General features: G+C 49.5%; 1 protein-coding gene across 1 annotated transcript; it reads left to right on the top strand.

The window, feature by feature from the left end:
* Positions 1-1,190: 1,190 nt before the first annotated feature.
* LOC309601532 (rho GTPase-activating protein 25-like) lies at positions 1,191-21,977 on the top strand (the record flags this gene model as incomplete). The annotated part of the gene is made up of 11 exons (XM_082334577.1): positions 1,191-1,557; positions 8,840-9,033; positions 11,269-11,356; positions 11,781-11,900; positions 14,536-14,743; positions 17,246-17,378; positions 18,348-18,421; positions 18,997-19,118; positions 19,873-20,072; positions 20,590-21,173; positions 21,767-21,977. The coding sequence occupies exons 1-11, from the start codon at positions 1,497-1,499 to the stop codon at positions 21,975-21,977; spliced, it is 1,995 nt and encodes a 664-aa protein (XP_082190703.1). The 5' UTR covers positions 1,191-1,496.
* Positions 21,978-22,394: the final 417 nt, after the last annotated feature.

Raw genomic sequence — 22,394 nt, 5'->3', positions numbered from 1 at the left:
CGTGCTGGGCTGCTCCGTTGCGATAGCACAGCTTTCCACGCCGTCATGTTCCCTGGGGTTTCGGCAGCGGAATATGTGAGCTGGGGATCTCTGAGCTGGCTCTAGTCACTGCTCAGAGCAACAAATCCATTTTTCAGCTGTGATTAACCCAAATTAGCCCACCAGGGTCCACCCTGGCTGCGCTGCAACTGGGCAGTCAGCGCAGGCTCCAGCTCCTTCCCTGAGAGGCACATCCTCAATTTATGCTACAGCGATAAGAAAAAAGCCTTTGCAAGCAGCTCGGTGCTGGTGCATCCCAGGCATGATGGCTGGGCTGCAAATCGGAACGGGAACCGATGGCCGCATCCTCTTTCAGCTGCCTGCGCTCCCCACGTCGCTGTTTCTGCTTCTGTTCAGGGCAACTTCCCTCTCCGCAGGGCCTGGGCTTTCCCAGTATCGGGGGGAAACAGGGCTGGAGCCCCCTGTTAGCCCTTTGGGGCACGCTGCCATGTCTTGCAGCTGCCCTCGCTGCTTTTTGCTCCACTTGGGTGTTTGTGAATGCAACAACCCTTCCTTGCATTTATCCTGTGTCTCGCGAGCTGCATCTCAGTTTAATTGCGTTGCAGTCTGCTTTGCGGATGCACAGCCCTTTCTTTGGAGGAAAACCAGCATTAAATGACACGGAACAGGATACGCTCACTGTTGTGAGCAGGGAAAGGGGCTTTGCTTGATCTGGCGGTCCTGGTGGAGTCTGTGCCCACGTCCCCTGGCCCTCACTGCTCTGATACCCACAGCCTTTCCTCCAAGAGCAGCCTCATTTCATCCCCATTTTGCTCGTCCTGCTGTTACAAAGTGGGTATAAAAACCTTAAATCAGCTGTGGGGACTATTCAGCAGTTGCAATAAGAAAATGCAAAAGACACCCACGTCGCCCAGGCTGTGCACACGGGGATGCGTTAGGACATTCAGAGACGCCATCCTGTGGCATTTGGCCGTGGCCACCTGAGCCACAGCCTGCTCTGCTTTGCTACTGAGCAAAACATTTCCCGAAACTCCGTGCTGGGCTGCGTCCTTCAGCGAGCACTTTTCTAGTGCACCAACGGCACCGAGAAGGACACCCACTTCCTCAAATGCAACGAGCAGCGTGCGGAGAGCAACCCCGGGCAGCCACATTTCGGTGCAGGCTGGGGCCAAGCTGTTGCGGCTCCGCATCAGCCAAAGGGGATAGCAAAAAGTGGAGCAAAAAAGGCGGCATCACCTCGGCATCGTCGGGGAAGCAAGACGAGAGCTTTGCAGGAAAGCAGGGCAGGAAAGTACTTTTATGGGGTTGTTCACAGCCGCTCTCAGAGAAGGGAGGAGGAAGTACGTTGGCAAATCAACCCTTGCCGAGCCGTCGCTCTTCGTGGCGGGGATCGCACCCTGGGTGCAGGATCCCCACGGGACTATCAGAGCTTCGTTTCAGCCCATCTCCTAAGCAAACCCCCTTTGAAAAAAAAAAAAAGCCCCTCCTGATCCAAAATGTCCCTCAAGCTGCCACGGAACTGGGATTTCAACCTGAAAATGGATGCTGCAAAAATAGGTACCGTGACTGTTTCTTTATGCCCTTCTGTTTCTGCTTCAGCCTTTCAGGTGCAAGCCGGGTCTGCCGGGGTGCCTGTGGCCAAGCCCAGCTGCAATTTCGGCTACAGCCCAGACCCAAACCTGCTTCTGGCCTTGGTGGGGGGACCTGGCCCCCAGCTACCGCTTTCGAGACAGCAGATGGTTTGCAAATGATATGCAAGAAGTGATTTGCAAAGTTGTCACTGCAGGATGCTGTGGGAGCACGGCCAGGGCTGTGGCTCTGGGGCTGGAGCAGCAGCTGTCTCGGTAGGGTGGGGAACTGGGGGATCTGGCAGCGTGGGGCTGCTGCCCACCTAAAATCCAGGTTTGGGGGGGATTTAAACCACACGGGCTCATTCTGTTGGCGCAAGCCTTGCAGGAGGTGAAGTGCAGGCCAAGGGGCGGACGGAGCTGTGCAGGCTGGAGGAAGCAATCTCACTCTTGATCAGGTTTCTTCACCCACCCTGATGTCATTGGTTTCCTCTCACCGATGGTAAAGAGCCCTTTGATGCCCATGCCGGGCTCTGTGCCGCAGGATGGCTTCACTGTGTGATTTCCTGACTTATCTCCTGCCTCTGCCCAGGCTTTGCACGGCTCTCCTCCGCCATGGGATCTATCTCCAGCATGAGAACCACTTGAGAATGCCTTTGGGAAGGAGTGAGGGATCCCAACGGCGGGCTCTGTGGCCAAAATACCATGGCGGAGCCAATGCCTACTTTTGGGTCAAGAAATCAGGGAGGGGATTTGGGGGCGAGGATGCTGTGGTCGAGGAAGGGGCACTGAGGCAAAGGCCCTCCATGGTCCTGGCACTGGTGCCAAAACATGGTCAAGGCACGCATTGGCAACTTGGTTCCTCCCTGAAGCAAAGAGATTTGACCAAGCCAGTCTCTGCGGTGCTGAGCTCTTCCTCCCTGCACCTTGTGTCAGCTTGCAAGGTTGTCCTGGCTGGATTTTCTTGCAAAGGCAATTTGGACTTCTATCCGAAGCTCCCACCCATTGGGGTGGCCAAACCATTTGCTTCACACAAGGCCCCAAAAGAAGCACTGCTAGTCCCCGGCAGCTGCCACTGGGGCTGGGCTTGGCGATGCACAGCAATGTGCAGGATGAGAAAAAAGGAGAGCTTACCGCCTTTGGAAGAAGGGGCAGGTGACTCAGGGGGATTACAAGGATGTTGTGAGGATATGCAGGGAGAAGATCAGAAAGGCGAAGGCGCAGCTGGAACTTAAACTGGCCACCGCTGTTAAAGACAACAAAAAAAGTTTTTATAAATATATCAGTGACAAAAGGAGGGCCAGGGAGAATCTCCCTCCTTTGTTGGATGCAGAAGGTAACCTTGCCACGAAGGAAGAGGAGAAGGCAGAGGTACTTAATGCCTTCTTTGCCTCAGTCTTTAATAGTCAAGCTAGTCATCCTCAGGTTTTTCAGGCCCCTGAGCTGGGAGATGGAGATGGGAAGCAGAGTGAAGTCCCAGTTGTCGAAGAGGTGGCAGTCACTGACCTGCTCCTCCACCTGGATGCGCACAAGTCCATGGGGCCAGATGGGGTCCCCCCGAGGATACTGAGGGAGCTGGCAGAGGAGCTGGCCAAGCCACTCTCCATCATTTATCAGCAGTCCTGGTCAACCGGGGAGGTCCCAGCTGACTGGAAGCTAGCAAATGTGATGCCAATCTACAAGAAGGGTCGGAAGGAGGATCCAGGGAACAACAGGCCTGTCAGCCTGACCTTGGTGCCAGGGAAGGTCATGGAGCAGATCATCCTGAGTGCCATCATGTGGCACATGTGGGACAACCGGGGGATCAGGCCCAGCCAGCATGGGTTCATGAAAGGGAGATCCTGTTTCACTAACCTGGTCTCCTATGACAAGGTGACCCACTTAGTGGATGAGGGGAAGGCTGTGGATGTTGTCTACTTGGACTTCAGTAAGGCCTTTGACACTGTCTCCCACAGCATTCTCCTGGAGAAGCTGGCTGCTCATGGCTTGGATGGGTGCACTCTACGCTGGGTTAAAAACTGGCTGGACGGCCGAGCCCAGAGAGGGGTGGTGAATGGAGTCAAATCCAGTTGGCGGCCGGTCACGAGTGGTGTTCCCCAGGGCTCAGGGTTGGGGCCGGTCCTGTTCAATATCTTTATCGATGATCTGGATGAGGGGATCGAGTGCACCCTCAGTAAGTTTGCAGATGACACCAAGTTGGGTGGAAGTGTCGATCTGCTGGAGGGTAGGAAGGCCCTGCAGAGGGACCTGGACAGGCTGGATTGTTGGGCCGGGGCCAACTGCATGAGGTTCAACAAGGCTCAGTGCCAGGTCCTGCACTTGGGTCACAACAACCCCATGCAACGCCACAGGCTGGGGGAGGAGTGGCTGGAGAGCTGCCTGGCAGAAAAGGACCTGGGGGTGCTGGTTGACAGCCGGCTGAACATGAGCCAGCAGTGTGCCCAGGTGGCCAAGAGGGCCAATGGCATCCTGGCTTGTATCAGGAATAGTGAGGCCAGCAGGACCAGGGAGGTGATAGTGCCCCTGTACTGGGCACTGGTGAGGCCGCACCTCGAGTCCTGTGTTCGGTTTTGGGCCCCTCGCTACAAGAAGGACATGGAGGTGCTGGAGCGTGGCCAGAGAAGGGCAAGGAAGCTGGTGAAGGGTCTAGAGCACAAGTCTTATGAGGAGCAGCTGAGGGAGCTGGGGCTGTTTAGCCTGGAGAAGAGGAGGCTGAGGGGAGACCTTATTGCTCTCTACAACTACCTGACAGGAGGCTGTTGCGAGGTGGGGGTCGGTCTCTTCTCCCTAGTAACGAGTGACAGGACGAGAGGAAACGGCCTCAAGTTGTGCCAGGGGAGGTTTAGGTTGGATATTAGGAAAAACTTCTTCACCGAAAGGGCAGTCAGGCATTGGAACAGGCTGCCCAGGGAAGTGGTTGAGTCTCCATCCCTGGAGGTATTTAAAGAACAGATAGATATGGTGCTCGAGGACATGGTATAGATGGACTTGGCAGTGATAGGTTAACGGTTGGACTCGATGATCTTAAGGGTCCTTTCCAACCTTAACCATTCTATGATTCTATGATTCTATGACCCCAGGTGGTCCAGAAGCTTGCGGGCAGGCAGAGGAAACAGTGCCATCACCTGCACTCATCAGTTTGCAGGACAGCGGTGGAAAAATCCTCACGTAGTTATAGAAGCATCCTGGATTTCTGCATTGCCCATCCTTAGGATAATTAATTTTTTTTTTGGCACAGAGGCTGCGGAGCGTTGATAAATTCAATCGATAGTGCAGAAAAAAAGGCCAGGGGACACTGAGCCTGCTGGCTGCTGGGAAGCAGAGAGGGTGGAGATGGGACACAGGCTTGAACCTGTGTTCTTACCAGGAATTGCTTTTTTTCAAGAAAATCTGCTTGTGAGGAAATCCTGGGTGCTTTTTGCAGCTTGCGGCTGCTGCAAGCCCATGAGATGAGGGGGGTGTGTGTGTGCAGAGACCTGAGCGCTGGGGCACAGCTCGGTGCATCAACTCTTCTCATGCTTTGGGGTTTCTGGCTGCGGGGACCAGACACTGCTGTCTTCAAGGGTGCAGCAGGGATGTGACTTGCTTGTGGAAAATATCTGCAAATTAGTCACCTCTGCCCTCGTTGGCTCCTCCCGGCTTCAGGACACTTCCCCCTCCTTGTCCCCAGCCATCACCATAGCACAAGCACCTTTTGTAAGCCCCAGGACAGTGCACTGGATCCTCTGTGCTTCCTCATGCTAAGAAAAATGCAAAGCTATTTATTTCAACATTGCAACACCTATTGTGGCACTTTTGCTTTTACTTTTTTTTATTGCCAGTACCTGACATCCCTCCTGTGAGGCAGGAGCAAAGGGGATGGCAGGGAGGGCTCTTGCCCAAGACAAGGATTTCGGGCAGGAGCCAGAGTTGATGTGGACACCACGGTGGCACCCAATGCAATTTCTCCTGCAAGTCACGCCTTGGCAGGGCTCCTCTTTTCAGGGAGCAGGCAGCAGGACATGGGCACCCTGCTACGGCTGGTCCCCAGGGCTGGAGGAAGAATGAGGATGTTTTGGAGGAAATATTCAGCTTCAGAGGCGGTTATCACAGGAAACGCTTCGGGGGGCACCGCATTTGCTCTTAGTGGTTCTTTCCTGCCCTGCGAGAGTGGCAAGGAGGAGCGGGGCCAAGTGCGGCAGGGATGTATTGGTGAAGGAGGAGACGATTGCAAGTGATGGACCACCCTGGTGAGAGCCAGGGAAAAAGCTTCGCCCCAGCCCCATGTAAAATTTTCAGCGGGTCATCTCATGTGAGCTGGGCATTGCACTGGCCACAAAAGGTAGAAACTTGGAAAAGTGGTAAGCAAGGGAGCCGCAGCCTTGGTAGTTCTGGTTTTGTGAATGCAGAAAACTTTCCACTGGGCAAAAATAGCCTCACTGTCTGCAAAGCCAAGCTCCCCACAGCAGCTCCCTCCCCACACCTCCACACGAGCCCTGCGGTGGGGACAGTGGTTGGGGAGTGCTCTCATCATGGGTAAGAAGGATCCTGCAAACTGTTATTTTGGCCTTAAATGAGCCCAAAGTACAGGGAGAGCTGTCTCGTGCAGAGGGAAAATACATCTGCACGTGCACATGTATGTGCATGAACATGGCTAAGCCATGGGTAAGCACAGGCCTCCGCTTGCACCTTGAGTCTGGTGTTTCAGGAGGGCTGATGCTAAAGAAAGGGGACCCAAGTGTACCCCTCTGAATGCACATTCCTTATGCACCTGGGAAAGGCTGCAAAGAGGGAGAGAATAAACCTTATTTCCAGCAAGAACTGGGCAATTTAAGCTCAAGGCTGAGAGCAGGGGGAACCCCTAGGTAGCAGTGCCTGCCGGGTCGCTTCGTTTCCATGGTGCAGAGCCCTGATGCAGCCATGATGGGCTTAGAGATTAGTATCTCTGATAAAAGGTAGTAAAACATTGCATTTTTCATAAAAGACACAATTTCTCCTTCCAAGACTTGTGCCGCTGGAATATCAGTGCTGCTGGGCTGAGCTGAGCTTTTTGGGGAAGGCTGAACACGCAGCTGATGGATGGAGATGCATCGCTGATCTCCACCCATTTGGGTGTGAGTATGGACCCTGCGAGCTGCATTGCAACAGCTTCACTTCAGATTAAGCCCTTGTGGTCATGGGTGCTTGGTACGGAGACCTCACTCTGCAAATGTTAGTGCTAATTAAACAGAGCGAATATCAGCATCTCTGTTTCATTGACGGGGAGATGAGGTCCTATGATCAGATAGGAGAACACACAGCAAAATTCAGGAAGGCACCAGAGTGCTGGCTCATGGGAGTGCTGTTTTCTGCAGAACGGGGCTAGTTTGGAGCCAGCCCACTCGGGATTTGCTCTTTGGCAACGGACTGTGGTTTCTGCAGAGCAAAGCGTTCGTGGGAGGCAGGCAGTGCCCTGCACCCGGTAGCCTCCATGCTCCACCCTTGTGGATCATTCCCCAAAAATCCTCGCCCCTGAGAAGTTGGCAGCAGCCACAAGACATGAAGGAACATGATTTAGGGAGAGGAGCAATGCTGCTCGTGAGCAGTTTGCTGAGAATCATATTAATATTTATGAGATTTGAGTAATGCAGATGTTTTGGCAAAGAGCAAAGAAGCTGCCTGGAGCTTGAAGTGCAATTTGGAAACTCTGTTTTGGTTTTTGCATCAGGGTAATCCTCAGTACCAGCATTTCTCAGGGGAGCTGGCTGGCAAATCCCTTTCAAAGGTCCTTGCTTACAACCACATCCTCTGCAGGGGGCATCCCACATCAGCAAGCATTGAGATACAAGCAGCATCCTCGCTGTGTTTCGAAGGCTGATTTTTGGATTCACGATCCTTTTTGATTTTCGGAAAGGGCTTTGCAGTCCTGTAACAGGTTTGTAGTGGAGAAGTGAGCTCAGAGTGCCCTACCCAAGCCTGGCTCCAGAGGGTGAAGGCAAAACACAGCAGGGTTTCTTGCTCCGGGGGATCTCAGAAGGGGAAGCTGGGCACACTCTTGAACTGCAGCACCCCTGACCTCTGAAGCAACTGCTAACTGCTCGGCACTGAGTGCAAAACGTTTTGTAGGCTCATGCTCCCTGTGGCCGTCTGTGCAGTGGGAGTACCTGCTCAGGTGTGAGATGCCCCCGGTCCCAAACATCACAAGGCAGCGGCAGGTGACGTTTAATTTTCTCCTTTTTTAAGCTTGTCCTGTGCACTCAGGTCCATGCCAGGATTCATCGACACTCATATCTAATGCAGCTTTTGCAGCTCTCTGCTCCACTGACTAGCTCAGGGGAAAAGTGGGCATCTGGGGGCAGAGATATGGGGCTGCCGCAGCTTCCCCCATCCCTCAGCATTGCACAACGCCTCCCTCATGGCCCTGGCTTGGCTTGAATGCCCTCTGCCAGCAAATGCTGCTGGGCTCAGGGGCCCGAATCCTGCACCACCCTCACTGCAGGACCCAGCCAGGTGCCATCAGCTCCATTTTAGCAGGGGAGATGTAAGACCTCAGGAAATCACCATATGCAGAGACCAGTGAAGCTGAATTCCCCTGGAGTCATATAATTATTTTTGCCCTGCGACCATAAATGCTAACTCTACCCAGCCAGGTTGGCGCTGGGGTCCTGCAGTGCCCGGTCCAGAGGCAAAAATCAAAGTGTCCTCTCTGGAAATGATCCCTCCCAGGGCATTTACTATCACAGAGGCATTTAGAGATGCCACAGGGCCATGCTGCCGGTCCCTGGCACAGGTCAGTGGCACCAGTGGGACTCATCTACGCAATGCAAACGGGAGACAGGGGATACTGCTCTGCCCAGCCAGTAAATCCACACTGGCATTTTTCCCCCCCTTGGAGACTTTCCAGCCTCATTGTATGAGGGCTGCCCCATTGGAAACATCAGGCAACGCTCTTCCAGAGCAAAACTGCAATTTCTAAACAGTTTGTTTTCAAGCCAGGCTGGGTCATTCTGCTGTCGCTGCTGCAGGCTGTTTGGGGTGGGTATAAAAAAAACCCCCACACTCCCATTAAAAAAAGCAGCTAATGATTTTCTTCTCACTTGCAAGACAATTACTCCCACGCAGGAAAAAGGAAGCACATACTGACAGATACTGCAGCCACTTCCTTCAGAAACTCTAGCCAGTTTGCTCAGCACAGGCAGAGGGGCAGAGAGCTGCTCTTGCTCTTGTAGCTTAAACAGGCCCCGGGGACGCAGGTCTGCTGGCAGCTCGTCCCCGTGCATCCCCGCCAGCCCGTCCCTCTCTTTCCTTGGCAGCCCGCTCCAAGAGCGTGATGAGCGGCGAGCCAGCGGGCGCCCGGCCAGCCTCCCCCAACCCACTGGAGCGGCCCCTGAAGATCGGCTGGCTGAAAAAGCAGCGCTCCATCGTCAAGAACTGGCAGCAGCGGTACTTCGTGCTTAAGGGCCAGCAGCTTTACTACTACAAGGACGAGGATGATGTCAAACCACAGGTAGGACGAGGCCACTGGGCTTTGCTGGTCCTCAGTCTCCCCCTTCTTGCAACTTTTTTCATAGGGAAATGGTTTGGGATGGGTTTGGAGTAGGATATTAAAGAGGTTTTCTGCCTTTGGGCAGTAACAGAGAAGAGAGATCCTGATCAGGATCATCTATGCACTTAAATTCTTAAAGTGCCTGCAAGCCCTGCTGGGGGCTTGGTCCCTCTGTGCCCAAGCAATGGGGTGCTGGAAAAAAAAACCAAAACAGTTACCAACTAGAAAGTTGCTATCATTCTCCAAGACAACAGAAACAGGCTGGGGAGAAAAAGAGGTCAGTGCACCACTGTTTTTGTGATGGCAGGTACAGCAATGGGTGCACAAGATGACGGGAGCTTTGAGAGAGGTTTCAGCCATGCCCTTGGTGGGAAAGGCATCTTATAGGATGCTTTTAGGAAAAAACAAGCAGGACTTTCAGCATAGCCTGGGTGTGAGGATCTGCCCAAGACAGACCTCACGGCAGGGCTGTGGGCTGGAGAGATGAGAGTGAAGGGCAGCTGCTTCCTTAGGACCTCTTGCCACGGGAAAGGGCAGCTGGAGGGATAAGGAAAGGAACTCTCTCCAGCCTCCGGGTTTGTATCCCATCCTGGCCCAGCCCCATCCTTTGCAGAAGGCTCAGTGGTGCAGATGCAGTTTGTGTTATTCGGCTGCCGCCCTGGTCCACCCTGCACGGCCAGAGGAAACCTGCCCCACTGCCTTTTCCTCTAAGGGAAAATGCTTGAAATCTGCTGAATGCTCCGGTGCATGTCAGTTCTGATGCTTTTTGAGATCCCCAGGAGGGCACAACGTGCACCCAACCCTTTGCACAAAACAGGAGTGTGATCACCCACTTGGGCATGATTTAAACATCTGCACCGGTGCCCAATGTCCGCAGCCCTCTGGCAGCATCATCCCATCTTCAGCCCCTCCGGGTTGTAACAAGTCCTCTGTCTCACCCGTATAAACTATTTTTCAGGGTATGCATTGTAGTACACTTGCCAGGAAGAAATCGGGTTGTTTTCCCAATTTATATGGATAACTTTTTAGTTTTTCAACCATTTTCTCCATACCATAACTTTTTGAATATCCACCATCTTTTCCTTGTTTTGAGAAATTTCAGGGAAAGGTCCTCCCCATTGCCAGAAAAACCATTCTCTGTACAAATTGTTGCTGGTAGCAAAACTAATCTCAAGATAGAAAACACTCATAAGGGGAAGGTGATCAGTAGATCCTCGGGGTGAAAGCACAGGGCTGAGCCCAGTGGGATCCAGGTCCTATTTCTGGCTTTACCCCATTTCAGGGGTGACTGGGAAGATCAGTCTCCCCAGGTGTAAATGGGATGTAGAAACAGAAAGTGCTGTAAAAGCTTATTGCTATGCATGGTGCTTTTGGCAGCTCTCGCCGTGACCCTGATGCACCATCCTGGGTCATTTTAAACCTCTCTGATCCCATCAGTGATTCTGACTGATACAGCTGCAATTCAGGCTTTTGGAACGCTGACGGTCCTCACTGCTTGCAGGAGCCCAATGGTTTTCAGGAGGCTGAAATCACCAAGAAACTTCATTTCTGTGGCACAGCCTCGTTTCCTGCCCGGGGAGGCCTCCGGTGCTGACTCACGCGCTCGCTCGGCCCCCACATGCTCCCCACCCATCCCCTCCAGTGGAGACTGAGTTGCCTGTGTTTGCCATGACAGCTGGAGAAAGGAAGGTCCAAAAGAAATGGCTGTTTTCCACTTTGCTTTTTTATTTGTCCTCCCTTTTTCTTCTTTTTCTCTACTCCTCTCCTGCAAACTTTGGGTTTGGATTTTGGATTTAAGTGATGCTGTGTTAAAGGAACAGTTTTCCTCCTCTGGTGCAGCAGAAACAGGGTGCTCCGGTGTTTTGCCAAGTCCCTTCTCCTTTGTACTTTCTTCTTCCACTCCCAACAAGAGTTAAAAAAAAAAAAACATGAGAAGGGAGGAAAAAATGGAAAGAGCAAAATAACCAGTTTTCTTATTCTGAGAATCACTTAATCAGAAAAAATGGCATTTAAGAAGTGTCCATCATTGTTTGAAAAGTAATTTTTAGCATATATATATTTATATAAAAAAGAGGCCACCAGGTCCTGCAATCTGTTTGAAAGAAGGACTTTGATCCTCAGTGCTGACACATGGTAGTGTCAGCCTCGCAGAGATGGGACACAGGTATTTGCAGCTCCTGCTCTGCTTTGTCCTAGGGTTGCCTGTCTCTCCAGGGAAGCACCATCAAGGAGGTGGCCAGCAACCCAGAGGAAGGAGGGAAATTTATCTTTGAAATCATCCCAGGTGAGGATGCTTCACTCCTCTTTGTTGCACGCTTTTGGGCTGGACTGTTCACCCAAAATCATTTGGGCAAGTCATTTTGCCAGTCGTTTTGCTCCCACTTCTTTTCAAGGTCCCCACAGCACTGCATTGCACATGAAAACTAATGTCTTGCTTTCAATATTCACATGTCAGGAGGAGGAGGGCCCTGTGTCAGTGCCCACGTCCCATGCTGAGAAGCCTTGCCAAGCTGCAACATTAAGCAGTTTCTGTTCCCTTCTTGCAGACCTTCAGCAAGGGTGAAATGTAAGAGCACTGCTTCATTTCACAGCCAAATAAACATTAATGGGGAAATTTGGAGCCAAAAGCATTTAGCAAAGAAAACAAGAAGAACGTGTGTTTTCTCCTCCAATCCTGTGTATAAATGATGATAAATGTTTTTTTGCAGGGGTCTCTGGAGACCAGAACCGGACAGGGCAGGACACCTGCGTGCTCATGGCTAATTCCCAGTCTGAGATGGAGGAATGGGTTAAATCCATCCGACGAGTGCTGGGGTCAGCGTCAGGAGGTAATGGGGAGAAGGGACAGCTCTTGGAGAGGCGATTTCCTACCATCTCCTCGTGCTCCGCAGTACTTTTGTGCAAGGTTTTCAAAGCTGGGCTCATAAATACTTGAAACTGGAAAACAGAGCTGTAATGTGACTGTAACTTGTAATGCCTTAGAAATGTACTCCTAGACCAGACCCTGCAGTGTTGGGTCTGCTGCAAACATGGGCAGTGTTAAGGAAATGGCAGCCAAGCATGAATGAAGATTTCTGGGCTGGTTTCAACCTCTTTTGCAAACTTTCTCATTGACTTATTGACTCCAGAAAATGTTGTTCTTGAAAACAACTCATATTCAGGGATAAAGCATTGAAAAATCTTGCCTTTCACCTGCCAGTTTCCTTGCTTTGCTTTCCTTCCAGCTTTTCTTGCTCAGCCCAGCCCTTCTGCCCCCATTTTCTCTGCAGAGTCTGCCTTGGCCATGCAATCGCCCTCCCCACACACAGACAAGGTTTGCGGAGACAGGATCCTTGCTCCCAGCCCCCTCGGGCATGCATTTATGCCATTACAAAATTGTGGTCAGGGAACTATAAAACATGAATCTATCAGAAAGGAGCACACTGTAAATTTGCCACCACAGGCGAAGCCCGCAAAGGAAGCAGCAAAGGTCATTCCAGCCACTTTTCCTATAAGGATGAACTCCTATAAGCAAGATCCACCAATGAAACAGGGCTGGGAATCTCTTTAGCTCTCTTCCAAAAGAGCACTAATCTGGATGGTCATCCTGAGCCTCTCCTCCCTCCCTCTGTGCTTTGCCCTGACTATTTATATAATTTTTAATAGGTTCCATGCCCTTCAGCTGTATAAGACAAGCATGATGGAGCTCTGGTCTCCCATAGCTCCTGTGTAAATATAAACCACAGCAGTTCGGAGGCAAGCAGGCGTTGTCAATTTGAGCTCTTTCGCTGTGACCCTACCATAGGCACAGATAAGCTTCACCTAGATGACAACACAGCTGGATTTTGTCTGCAACCCTGGTGTTTTCTGCCTCTAAACTGAAACATGCTGTGCCCTGGGGCAGGCAGCATTACTCATCTGAAATTAGGATTGCATGAGCCAGGAATTTTCAGGGCATTGCCCCACCTGGCTCTAATATTTAATAACAACTCCACATCTGATCCTTGCTTAAACTTAGGAGGCTGCCAGTTTCTTCCAGCTAGATAAAGTGACCTTATATGATAGAAAATGTAAATTTATAGTAGTACAGAGAGCCCTGAGGATAGCAGAGAAGTCAGATGCCATGGAGCTGCATTTTATGTAAATACACAGGTTAACGGATCCCAAAAATTCACGCTTTAGGGTTTTGGCTTCAATGCAAGCTGAGGCAACATGTGCTTTTAAAGCAACCCACTGTATGATGGAGGTTTTGGCAAGAGCCCACCTGGAAGCAGCCCCATATGACCCAGCTAGTTGTGAGCTTGTTGTACACCAAAAAGCAGAGCAGCTGCAAAGTATGAAGCAACAGCAAAAGCATCTCCAAAATCTGAGGGGTGCTGCAGGTCTGGCTGCCACCCTACAATGACAGCCACCTGCAGGTGGGCTGGCATGGGCATCGCATTGGCCCTGGGGAGGTATCCCCAAATTAACAAATCTGCCAGCCTGCAGATAAATAAGCAATTCATTATCAGCTACCAAAGCAGAGGGGCAAAAAAAGTTATTTGCCTTTACTGTGCACAATGACAGGTTTATATTCATTATTTAAAAGTGTAAGCAAGTCATAAATGAAAAATCCCCATGATCAGGCAGGTGCTGACAAGCCTCGCGGTTCCAGATGAGAGTGTTTACTTGCATTTTCCTGGTGTGGAAGATACACAGCAATTATTTCAGCCTTCAGAGCACGAGGTGAACACATTGCAGGCACCACCAGGGCAAAAATATGGTAGAGGACCATAGGACCTCTAATGGCAACATTAATATCCCAGAGCCAGTTCAAGTTGGGATTTGTCTGCTCTTACCATGCCCCAGGCTCCAAGGAGGAAGAGTTGGGATGCAGGCTGCTGCCTTCCCACCTTCGAGCTCTTCTTTTGCTGTGAGTTCAGGAGGAAAAAGCCATTGCTCCGAAGGAAAGGTACCACCCGCTGCAAAATACTGCTCTTCTTTGCACAGGGGAGTTTCTGGAGGGTGAGAGGAATGGGGAGGGGGAAGAAAAGCAACTAAATCAGTAAGACTTCCAGCCCCAAATCTCTGCAAGGCTGCTTTTCTTATTTCTTGGTGGTCTCCTGTGCTTTCTATATCCTTCAGGTAGGTGTAAGGAGCTTGCCTTCTCTCCCTGTGCCCTCGCATCAGCCTTTTTGCTGTTCCTGTCTCCCTCTGTATCAGCACCCTGCTCCAAGGCAGGCAAGCAGCATGGCAAAAAACAAGGCTCACTGCTTGGTTTTAATCATTTTGAGAACTGTTAATTATTTGGAGGAGGAACAAGGTTTCATTTTGCTATTACTTCTTTGGAAGAAGTTCTGCTTTCCCCCAGTTTGCAGACTTCTTGTAGCTCCTATGCTATCAGAAAAGCAGGTACTGCTGTGACATTTGCATGATGCACTTTGGCAGGTAATGTGCCTTTAGCAAAGTTTTTGGGCTCCTCTAACCTCTCTGTCCTTTCCCTAGTGGTGTTTGGCCAGCGCTTGGCAGAGACCATGGCCTATGAGCAGAAACTCGGGCAGCACCAGGTCCCCATCCTGGTACAGAAGTGTGCTGAGTTCATCCGGGAGCATGGTGTGAGTGAGGAGGGAATCTTCCGCCTCCCCGGCCAGGACAACCTGGTGAAACAGCTCAGGGATGCGTTCGATGCTGGGGAGAGGCCATCATTTGACCGGTAATGCTGGATTCCCCCTCTCCTACTCAACTAGATCTCATACACCCCAAACTCTGGGGAAAAGCAGCCCAGAGAGCCCAGCAATGCCCTGCAGGAAACGTGGACCCTCCAGAAGGGCTTGACAAAGAGAGAGGATTCAGCAGAAACCCCAAATGGAGGCAAAAGCAGAATCAGAGGGTGCTGAGATGAGATTTATGGAAATAAAGGAAAGCATTTAGGAAAATCCTGGCCCCGTGCAGCAATTATTATTTGCAGGAGCAGCCAAGGAAGGAGGCAAAGGGAAGAGCCTACATAGCCCATCAGCTAAGGGTAGAGGTTTAGAGAAAGCAGAGCAAGTAGAGGATTACAAATAAGCTCAGAGAACACCCTGATGCACACAGCAGAACCTATTTCTTTCCCTGCCAGCCCATAGCCATGATATTTTCCTCCTGTTGCTTTTCCCTACACCACCATATAGAGATGAGAGAGAGATTTTGGCTGCTGCAAGGCTGCATCCTCCTGACCCCTTCCTCTGCAGGACTAAGAGGAAATGGCAAACTCCCTAAAGCTGAGAGCTGCCTGTAGGTCTCAGAAAGGCTTTGAAGAGAGATATTTGTTACTGCTACCTCTGTCATGCCCTATGCAAAATGAGAGAAGAAAGGTAAACCCCTGGTGCATCTCTTTATAAAGCCCTCCCTTGATAGCTTGCAGACCAGCTGCCCCTGCAGATGCCTCCTTATCTCTAAAGAGGTTTCCCACCTGTCCTCACCCCCAAGTCAGAGTTTAACCCCTTGCTTTTGGCCCCAGCTGCATAAGGCATTGCCCGGTGTCCTCTGCTCACTCGTACAGGCTGCTCTGGGGCTTTACCCGATGGTTTGCACTGGTGAAAGCAATGACCCCTGTGCTGCGATAAAGGAAAAGTGGGTTCTGCCTTTCCACAGCACCTAAAGTGAGGCTTTTTGGTTTAAATCCTGCCCTGCCCTGTCCACTGTAATGGCAACAAGGAGTGTCCAGGCTGCTGCATGTGTATGAAGGTGCTCGAGACTGGCCGTGGTGATGCCCCATCTATACCGACCCAGGGAGCTCGCCCATATGGCACCACCTGAGCTCTGAGAGCTGCCAGCAAAATCTGGGGTGCTTGTGGGAGGGGAGCACCCAAAACCAGGAGCTTCCCTGGACTTCTGTGCAAAACAGTTTGCCTAAGCGGAGTGCAGGGGCCTTGTCTCTGTATTCGCAGGCCTGTTCCTAACCGCAAAACTTTTCCTATTTTTACCTAGCTTTATGCAGCTTTGTTAGGAAAAACCACAGCACTTTTACCTAAATAATCCCTACGCTGTGCAAGGTAGGGCCACGGCTGCTCTGGAAGCGTAACCATCCTGGCTGTTGGTTTTACAGCTGAATGTTTCTTGCTTTCTGGGTGCCAGAGTCCTGCTGAGAGCTTTCCTGTTGTAACCTGTATGGGGGTCATAGGAAGGTGAAGCCTTTTTTTTTTTTCTCTTTCCCAGAACTGTGTTTTGCAGTGGGGCATGGGGAGGGAGTCTAGCCCTTTTCCCAGCACCCTGCAATGTTAACCCTGTGCTGCAGGGTTTGGTATGAGCGTTGCTGCAGTCATCTCAGGGTGACTGCAACCCCCATGCACTTCAACCAAAACATTTTCTTAGTGAGGAGGAAGGCCAGTAATGGGGTTTCCAGTGAGCTGAATGCTGAAAGATGCTGGCTTGACCTTCAGTGCCATCTTCGCAGCCTGTTTGGGTTTGCACAGGCACACTTGTGCGCACAAGCACGGCAGGATTGAGTGGGGAGCATTAGAAAGCTGCTGTTGCAGCCCAGGCATCCAGGATGCCTAACGGTGTGTATTTATAGGCCCTACAAAAATACAGCTCTGAAAAAATTCCTCTATGGTTATGTGCATTTGTTAAAAATAATAGTATTTTAAAAACCCCAACCAATCCTAAAAATAAATGACCTGGGGATTTTTGCTAGAAGTTTATAACAGTTTAGCGACTTCAAGGTAGGTCAACTTAGAGGCTTACAATCTTGACAGTGTCCTTTTGACGTAATGATGTAAACTATATGGTATGCAAAGCTGCAAACATCTGTCCCGGCAGAACATCTTCAGTAATTGCTGTTAATCTTAAAAACCCCAGGCAAGCTTTGCCAGCTCTGCACAGAGTGGGGAGTGCCTGCCAAACACATGAACACCAGACAATATTTGCATGCAAACCCTCGTGAGTCAAACGCAGGCTGGGAAGGCTCAGCCCGGGTACGAACACTGGGGACCTGCCAGCCCCACGGTGGGGAAAATCTCCACCAAGCATTTATTTGCCTGCCAGGTGGGGCCATTCCCTGGCTTGGGGTGCCCTATGGATTCCCTCCAGCTTGGTTTGGCCTCCCTATTTATCTCTCTCTGTCTCCTGCATCTATACACAGAGCTTAAATATAATCTCATGCTCCTGGAGCAGGGCTGGGTTTGCTCACCAGCTGGCTGTGAGTTTCACGTGAGTGGCTCTTTGCACGTTGCAGGGATACGGATGTGCACACCGTGGCCTCTCTGTTCAAACTCTACCTGCGGGAGCTCCCCGAGCCAGTCGTACCCTGGATGCAGTACGAGGATTTCCTGCTGTGCGGTCAGGCGCTGGATGCGGATGAGAGAAAGGTAGAGATGCATTCATTTCTCTCCTTCTGGCCTTAAAATTAGCTGTGCTTCAGTGCCAGGGCTTTGTGAGCTGGAGATGCCAGGTGCATTATAAGCTGTGTAATTGCTGAGCATTGAAATCTGGAAAAAAAAAAAAAGGAAAAAAAATTTAAAAGAGAAAATCACCCAAAGCCAGTGGGGTTTCCCAACTTGACAACATGGATTTATCCATTTTAAAGCTTAAATTTCTGGAGCAGATCTAAAATCTGCTCAGCACCTCTTTTCTTTGAGCCCTTGCAGCAAACAGCAAGTGCAAAAACCAAGAGAGGAAGGAAACACGACCTCCTGCAGCCTCCATCAGCCTGAGCTGAGAGCGGAGCAGGTGGAGGGCTCTGGGTGAGACCAAGGAAGGAAGTGGAGATTTGGCAGAGGGAGGACAGATGGGAACTGTCTTTTCCTAACTATATATTTGGGTGGGAAAGAAGCCCCCCGACTGAAAAAAAAACCCCACTCATGGATGCTGTTCCTATAAACAAAAAAATAAGGCAGATATCCTTGGTAGCATGAGCTCCGTGAACTGCAGTGTTCAGCCCTATATTTCAAGGGCAAATGTTTCTTGTAGGTTGTTTCACTTCAGGATCTTTGGGGTTAAAAATGTCCTAAATGTTTTATATACAAGAAATGCAAGGAGATTAGGCATGATCAGCTCTTTCTGAAGAGCTCATCACACACGTGCTGGGCTGGAGAGGACTCTGCTCTTTCCTTTGTTGTGGCAGCAGCAGTGCTGGGCAACGGGCTGCCTCTTCTTGCTGAGCACTGTACAAAAACTTCTCCATGTCCATGCTTGGTCTGCCAGAGAAATGTAATTTCCCAGGCGAGCAACTGCCAAGAGGTGAGACCATATAGGGATGGATGGAGTGACCAAGAGCCACTCTTGAGTCCATATACATCTGTGAATCTTTACAGAGCTATTTCTTAACTTGCATTTAGGGCCATCAGGAACTCCTGAAGCAACTGTCCCTCCTTCCCAGAAACAACTACAACCTCCTCAGCTATATCTGCAGGTCAGTCCTCTGCACAAGGTATAAACAGCTCAGATTTGGTGTTGGTGAGTAGAAAGATCATCCCAAAGGCTGAGGCTGACTCCTCTAGAGAGCCCTCTCAAGCCATGTTTTGGTTCCCCTCGAGCACCAGATCCTGACTTTTGTAAAGGGAGAATTTCAGCCATGGGGATAAACACCTCGATGATGTCTGAGCATAAATGCCTACCCTAAAACTCACTTATGAATCCCTGAGAATTAAAATCAAATGTAGTTTTTCTAGACAAAGCCTTGTGCAACAAAACTGTTGGGTTTCACCCAGCCTGGGTGATTTTCCTGTGGTTATTAAATATTAGATGGGGGTTTTCTGTTCCTTTTTGATTTTTTTTTGGGTGAGCAGCTCATCACATGGTGGTTTTTCTACTGACACCAATAATACCCAGCTCCAGTTCGCAGTTATAAGGCAACTATATGTTTCTGTCCTTGGGACTTAGAGGAAGACCTGGATGGATTAATCAGGGTTTTATACCAGTGGGTGTGCAAGGCTTTTTGCAGTCTTCCTTCTCTGACTTGAAATATTTCCCCTTGGATTCTGGCAGGTTTCTACACGAAATACAGTTGAACTCTAGTGTCAACAAGATGAGTGTGGATAACCTGGCAACAGTGATTGGAGTGAACCTCATCAGACCCAAGATAGAGGATCCTGCAATTATTATGAGAGGTAAAATAATTGACATAGGAGCACCTGATATGCTGAAATACTCAGTTGCATCCACAATCTTGAAATTAAAAATTTTCTACGGTAGACCCATGGATATAAGCCAGACATGTGCCTGGGCACAGTAAGCACAGCAGGGTAGAGTAAAGCCATGTGTTAGGCTATAAATGTGCTAATGGTGACAAAACCCCCTCAGGAGTTGCACTGTGTGTTCTCTCCATAGATTTCAAACTATTCAGGAATTTGGTGAAGTCACCTTTTTTTTTGCTTAGAGCAGGAAGGTGTGAAATTCTTCTTAGAGAAACAAAGAAAACTCAAGGAAAGTTTAGCTGAGCCAAACTGTAACCCCATGGGCAAGGACAGATGCGGCAGAACTAACAGAAGAAATATTTTAAGGCCAAAGACTGCTCTGCTCTACAGACATCACATGTAAATGGTCCAGATATTCATACGCTTGTTCATATAACTGATGCTTGTAGTTTGCCTGTCGAGCCAAAGAAGCACAATTTGTGGCTTGGTGCAGCTAAGCAGACTCCCATCTTGGTTGCTCTATGGTCTACTACTGCTGTTCTGGAGTGATATAAAAATCCCTCCCTTTATTTGGTTTTATGATAGTGCTCTTTGTCTTCACCTGCATTACTATTACTATTACATCAACATTTTGGACACCAGAAAGACCAACAAGAAAATGCAAGCGTGGGTGGAAGAAAGCCCATCGCATTGGGTTTGCTGCTGACAGATCTCTAATTTCTTCCAGGCACGCCACAGATCCAGAAAGTGATGACTGTGATGATAAGTGACCATGCAGAGCTCTTTCCCCCGTCCAAGGATGTGCCACCCTCCCCACCTGCCCAAAAAAATGACAAGAAGGCCCCCATTCCGCGCAGCTCTGTGGGCTGGGACTCTGCAGAGGATCTTGCGGTGCCCAGGGTGGAGAGCTTGATCCAAAGGCAAATGGTAAGGCTAGATCCTCAGAGAAATAATAAAACATAAATTTAATACAAGTGTGATTAATTATTATGGGATCTAACAGGTCAGTGAGCCACTAAGAGCGCTTTCTATTAATAGGGTAAAGAGCTGTAACTGTCATCCCTGGAATATCTACATCAGGAAAACGATGTAGATAAATTTTCCACTTTCCTGTGGAAAATCTACTGTTCTGGGAAAAATGAAAACTCCTAAAGTTTTTTAGTTAAAAGGCAGAATAGATGAAACCTTTTCAGTTCATATGCTGGTGAAGTGAAAACACTGAGGATTAAAGGCTTTTCTCAGAAAGAATCTCTGCAAAAAGTTCTTTTTAATGGAAAACATGGTGCAATCCAAAATAATTTTTTATGGAAAACTTGTGGCCATTCCTGTTTTAGCATGTTAAAATGTGCCTTTTGTGAATACCGCAGTCACAGCAATCGCTGCAACCTGTCTCTGCTCACAAAGCAGGACGAGGCTGTCCTAATGCCACGGGTCTGTTTTACAGAGAGCTGACCTGAATTCCAGCAGTGCCCCCGGACCAGCTGCGAGCTCAAGTGCACCCGGAGCAGATAATGGGTCCAAAGATACACTGGGAATGTGGAAAACGCAGTCAAGGAAAAGAACACAGACTTTATCTAACAGGAAATCTTTCCTGACGGCTGCTTCTCTGGGGGAGAAAGGCAGCAATGACAAAAATGATATATTTGCCAGTGACTTTTGGAAAAGCTCCCCTGGGAGCAGCATGCGATCCGTGGTCCCTGATGGACATAAGAGAACGTTGTCTCATGATCTTTTTAAGCTGCTTGACCTTCACCGGGCTTCAACCTACGATAACGTTCCTACCTCCCAGGCAGAAAGCGGGGAAGGCAGCAGCTCCAGCCCCAGCCCTTCAAGCAGTGGCTCTGATAAGGGATTTCTACCCTGCCCCAGTCCCAGCCATCAGCCAAAGGAAATAGCCAGTCCCACCAGCAGCCCTGCCGAGGTCTCCAAGCCTGATCAGGAGAGCAGGGAGTTCCTGCAAAACATGATCCTGAAGCTGGAAAAAGAAATGGAGGTACAGAAAAATGACTATGAGGAACAAATTAAAAGGTAACACGCTGCACAGTGCTGCTTTCTGGAGAGTATGAAATCTTCAGCTCATGTTATTCTAACACTGGTATTGCACAGATTTATTTACCAGTAATACTGTACAGTATATAATAGTAATGACTAATAATAAAATACAGTATTATAGTAGGCTATCTAAAAGTCAATGCTCATGTGCTGTACTCTCCTGACATAGTTGCTGACGTTATATTACTACAATATTAATACTCTATAGTTCTTATTACATCACTGTATGGCACTATAATGTTTCTGCAATAATTACACTGTCATAATTCTTGTTATTACTACAATATTGTACCATTATACTATCCAGAATTCAGTCGTAGCATTACTACATTATTAGTTGTAACCATCAGTGTTACTATAGCTTCACATATTGTTATCATATTATTATATATCACATGTATTGATTTATTGCATTGTGTTATGTGGCCATTGAGGGTCAGGGGATCAGGACAGAACTTCTGGCTTATTTTATTGCTTAATGACAGAGAGGGCAGACTCCTTAAGAGCCAAACGATGACTTCCCGGCACTCTTCTGATCCAGTCCTTTCACGCTCTGTTTCTCTTTGCAGTCTCGAGAAGGAAAACTATGAGGTCTGGGCCAAAGTGGTGAGGCTGAATCAGGACATTGAGAGGGAGAAGAAGAAGTCTGAGGAACTGGAGCTGAAGTTGATGAACGTGGAGTGCTCATGGGAGGACATGGAGAAGAAAAACAAGATGCTTGAGGAGGAGATAAAAAATTTAGCTAAATCCACGAGCAAAACCGATGCCAAAACCAACTAGGAAAAGACACCCAGCTGTGGACAGACATAAAATGCAGCTGCATGAATCCACAGGAATTGCCAAACAGGTTCAGAGCCAGGGACTTGTATCGTCCAATGTTCTGCTACTGACCACGGGCTGGTTCAGAGGAAGGAGCATGGAAGTTAGAGGCTGGTTTATGCTCTGAAACAGGAAATTTAAAAAATATTCTTTAGCTTCTTTTGGTGTGTTTTTTTCAACGCCTCTTTCAGCTGCTCAAGTTACCTGTAGAACAGGCCGATACTTCTTGCTGCTCAATCAGAATATCTTGCACTCAGGAGTTCAGGTTAAGGACACATTATGCCTTTAAAAAAATCAACCAGCAAGCATTCTTTCTGCCAGCCGGCTGGCTCCTTGCTGGACACCCACAGTGCTTCTGAGTGGAACAAAAAGTCCATA

The sequence above is a fragment of the Platalea leucorodia genome, assembly GCF_965183815.1.
Source record: "Platalea leucorodia genome assembly, chromosome: W".
Classification (NCBI taxonomy): Eukaryota; Metazoa; Chordata; class Aves; order Pelecaniformes; family Threskiornithidae; genus Platalea; species Platalea leucorodia.
The sequence above is the reverse complement of the archived record's forward strand: the minus strand, read 5'-3'. Positions and strand labels throughout refer to the sequence as shown.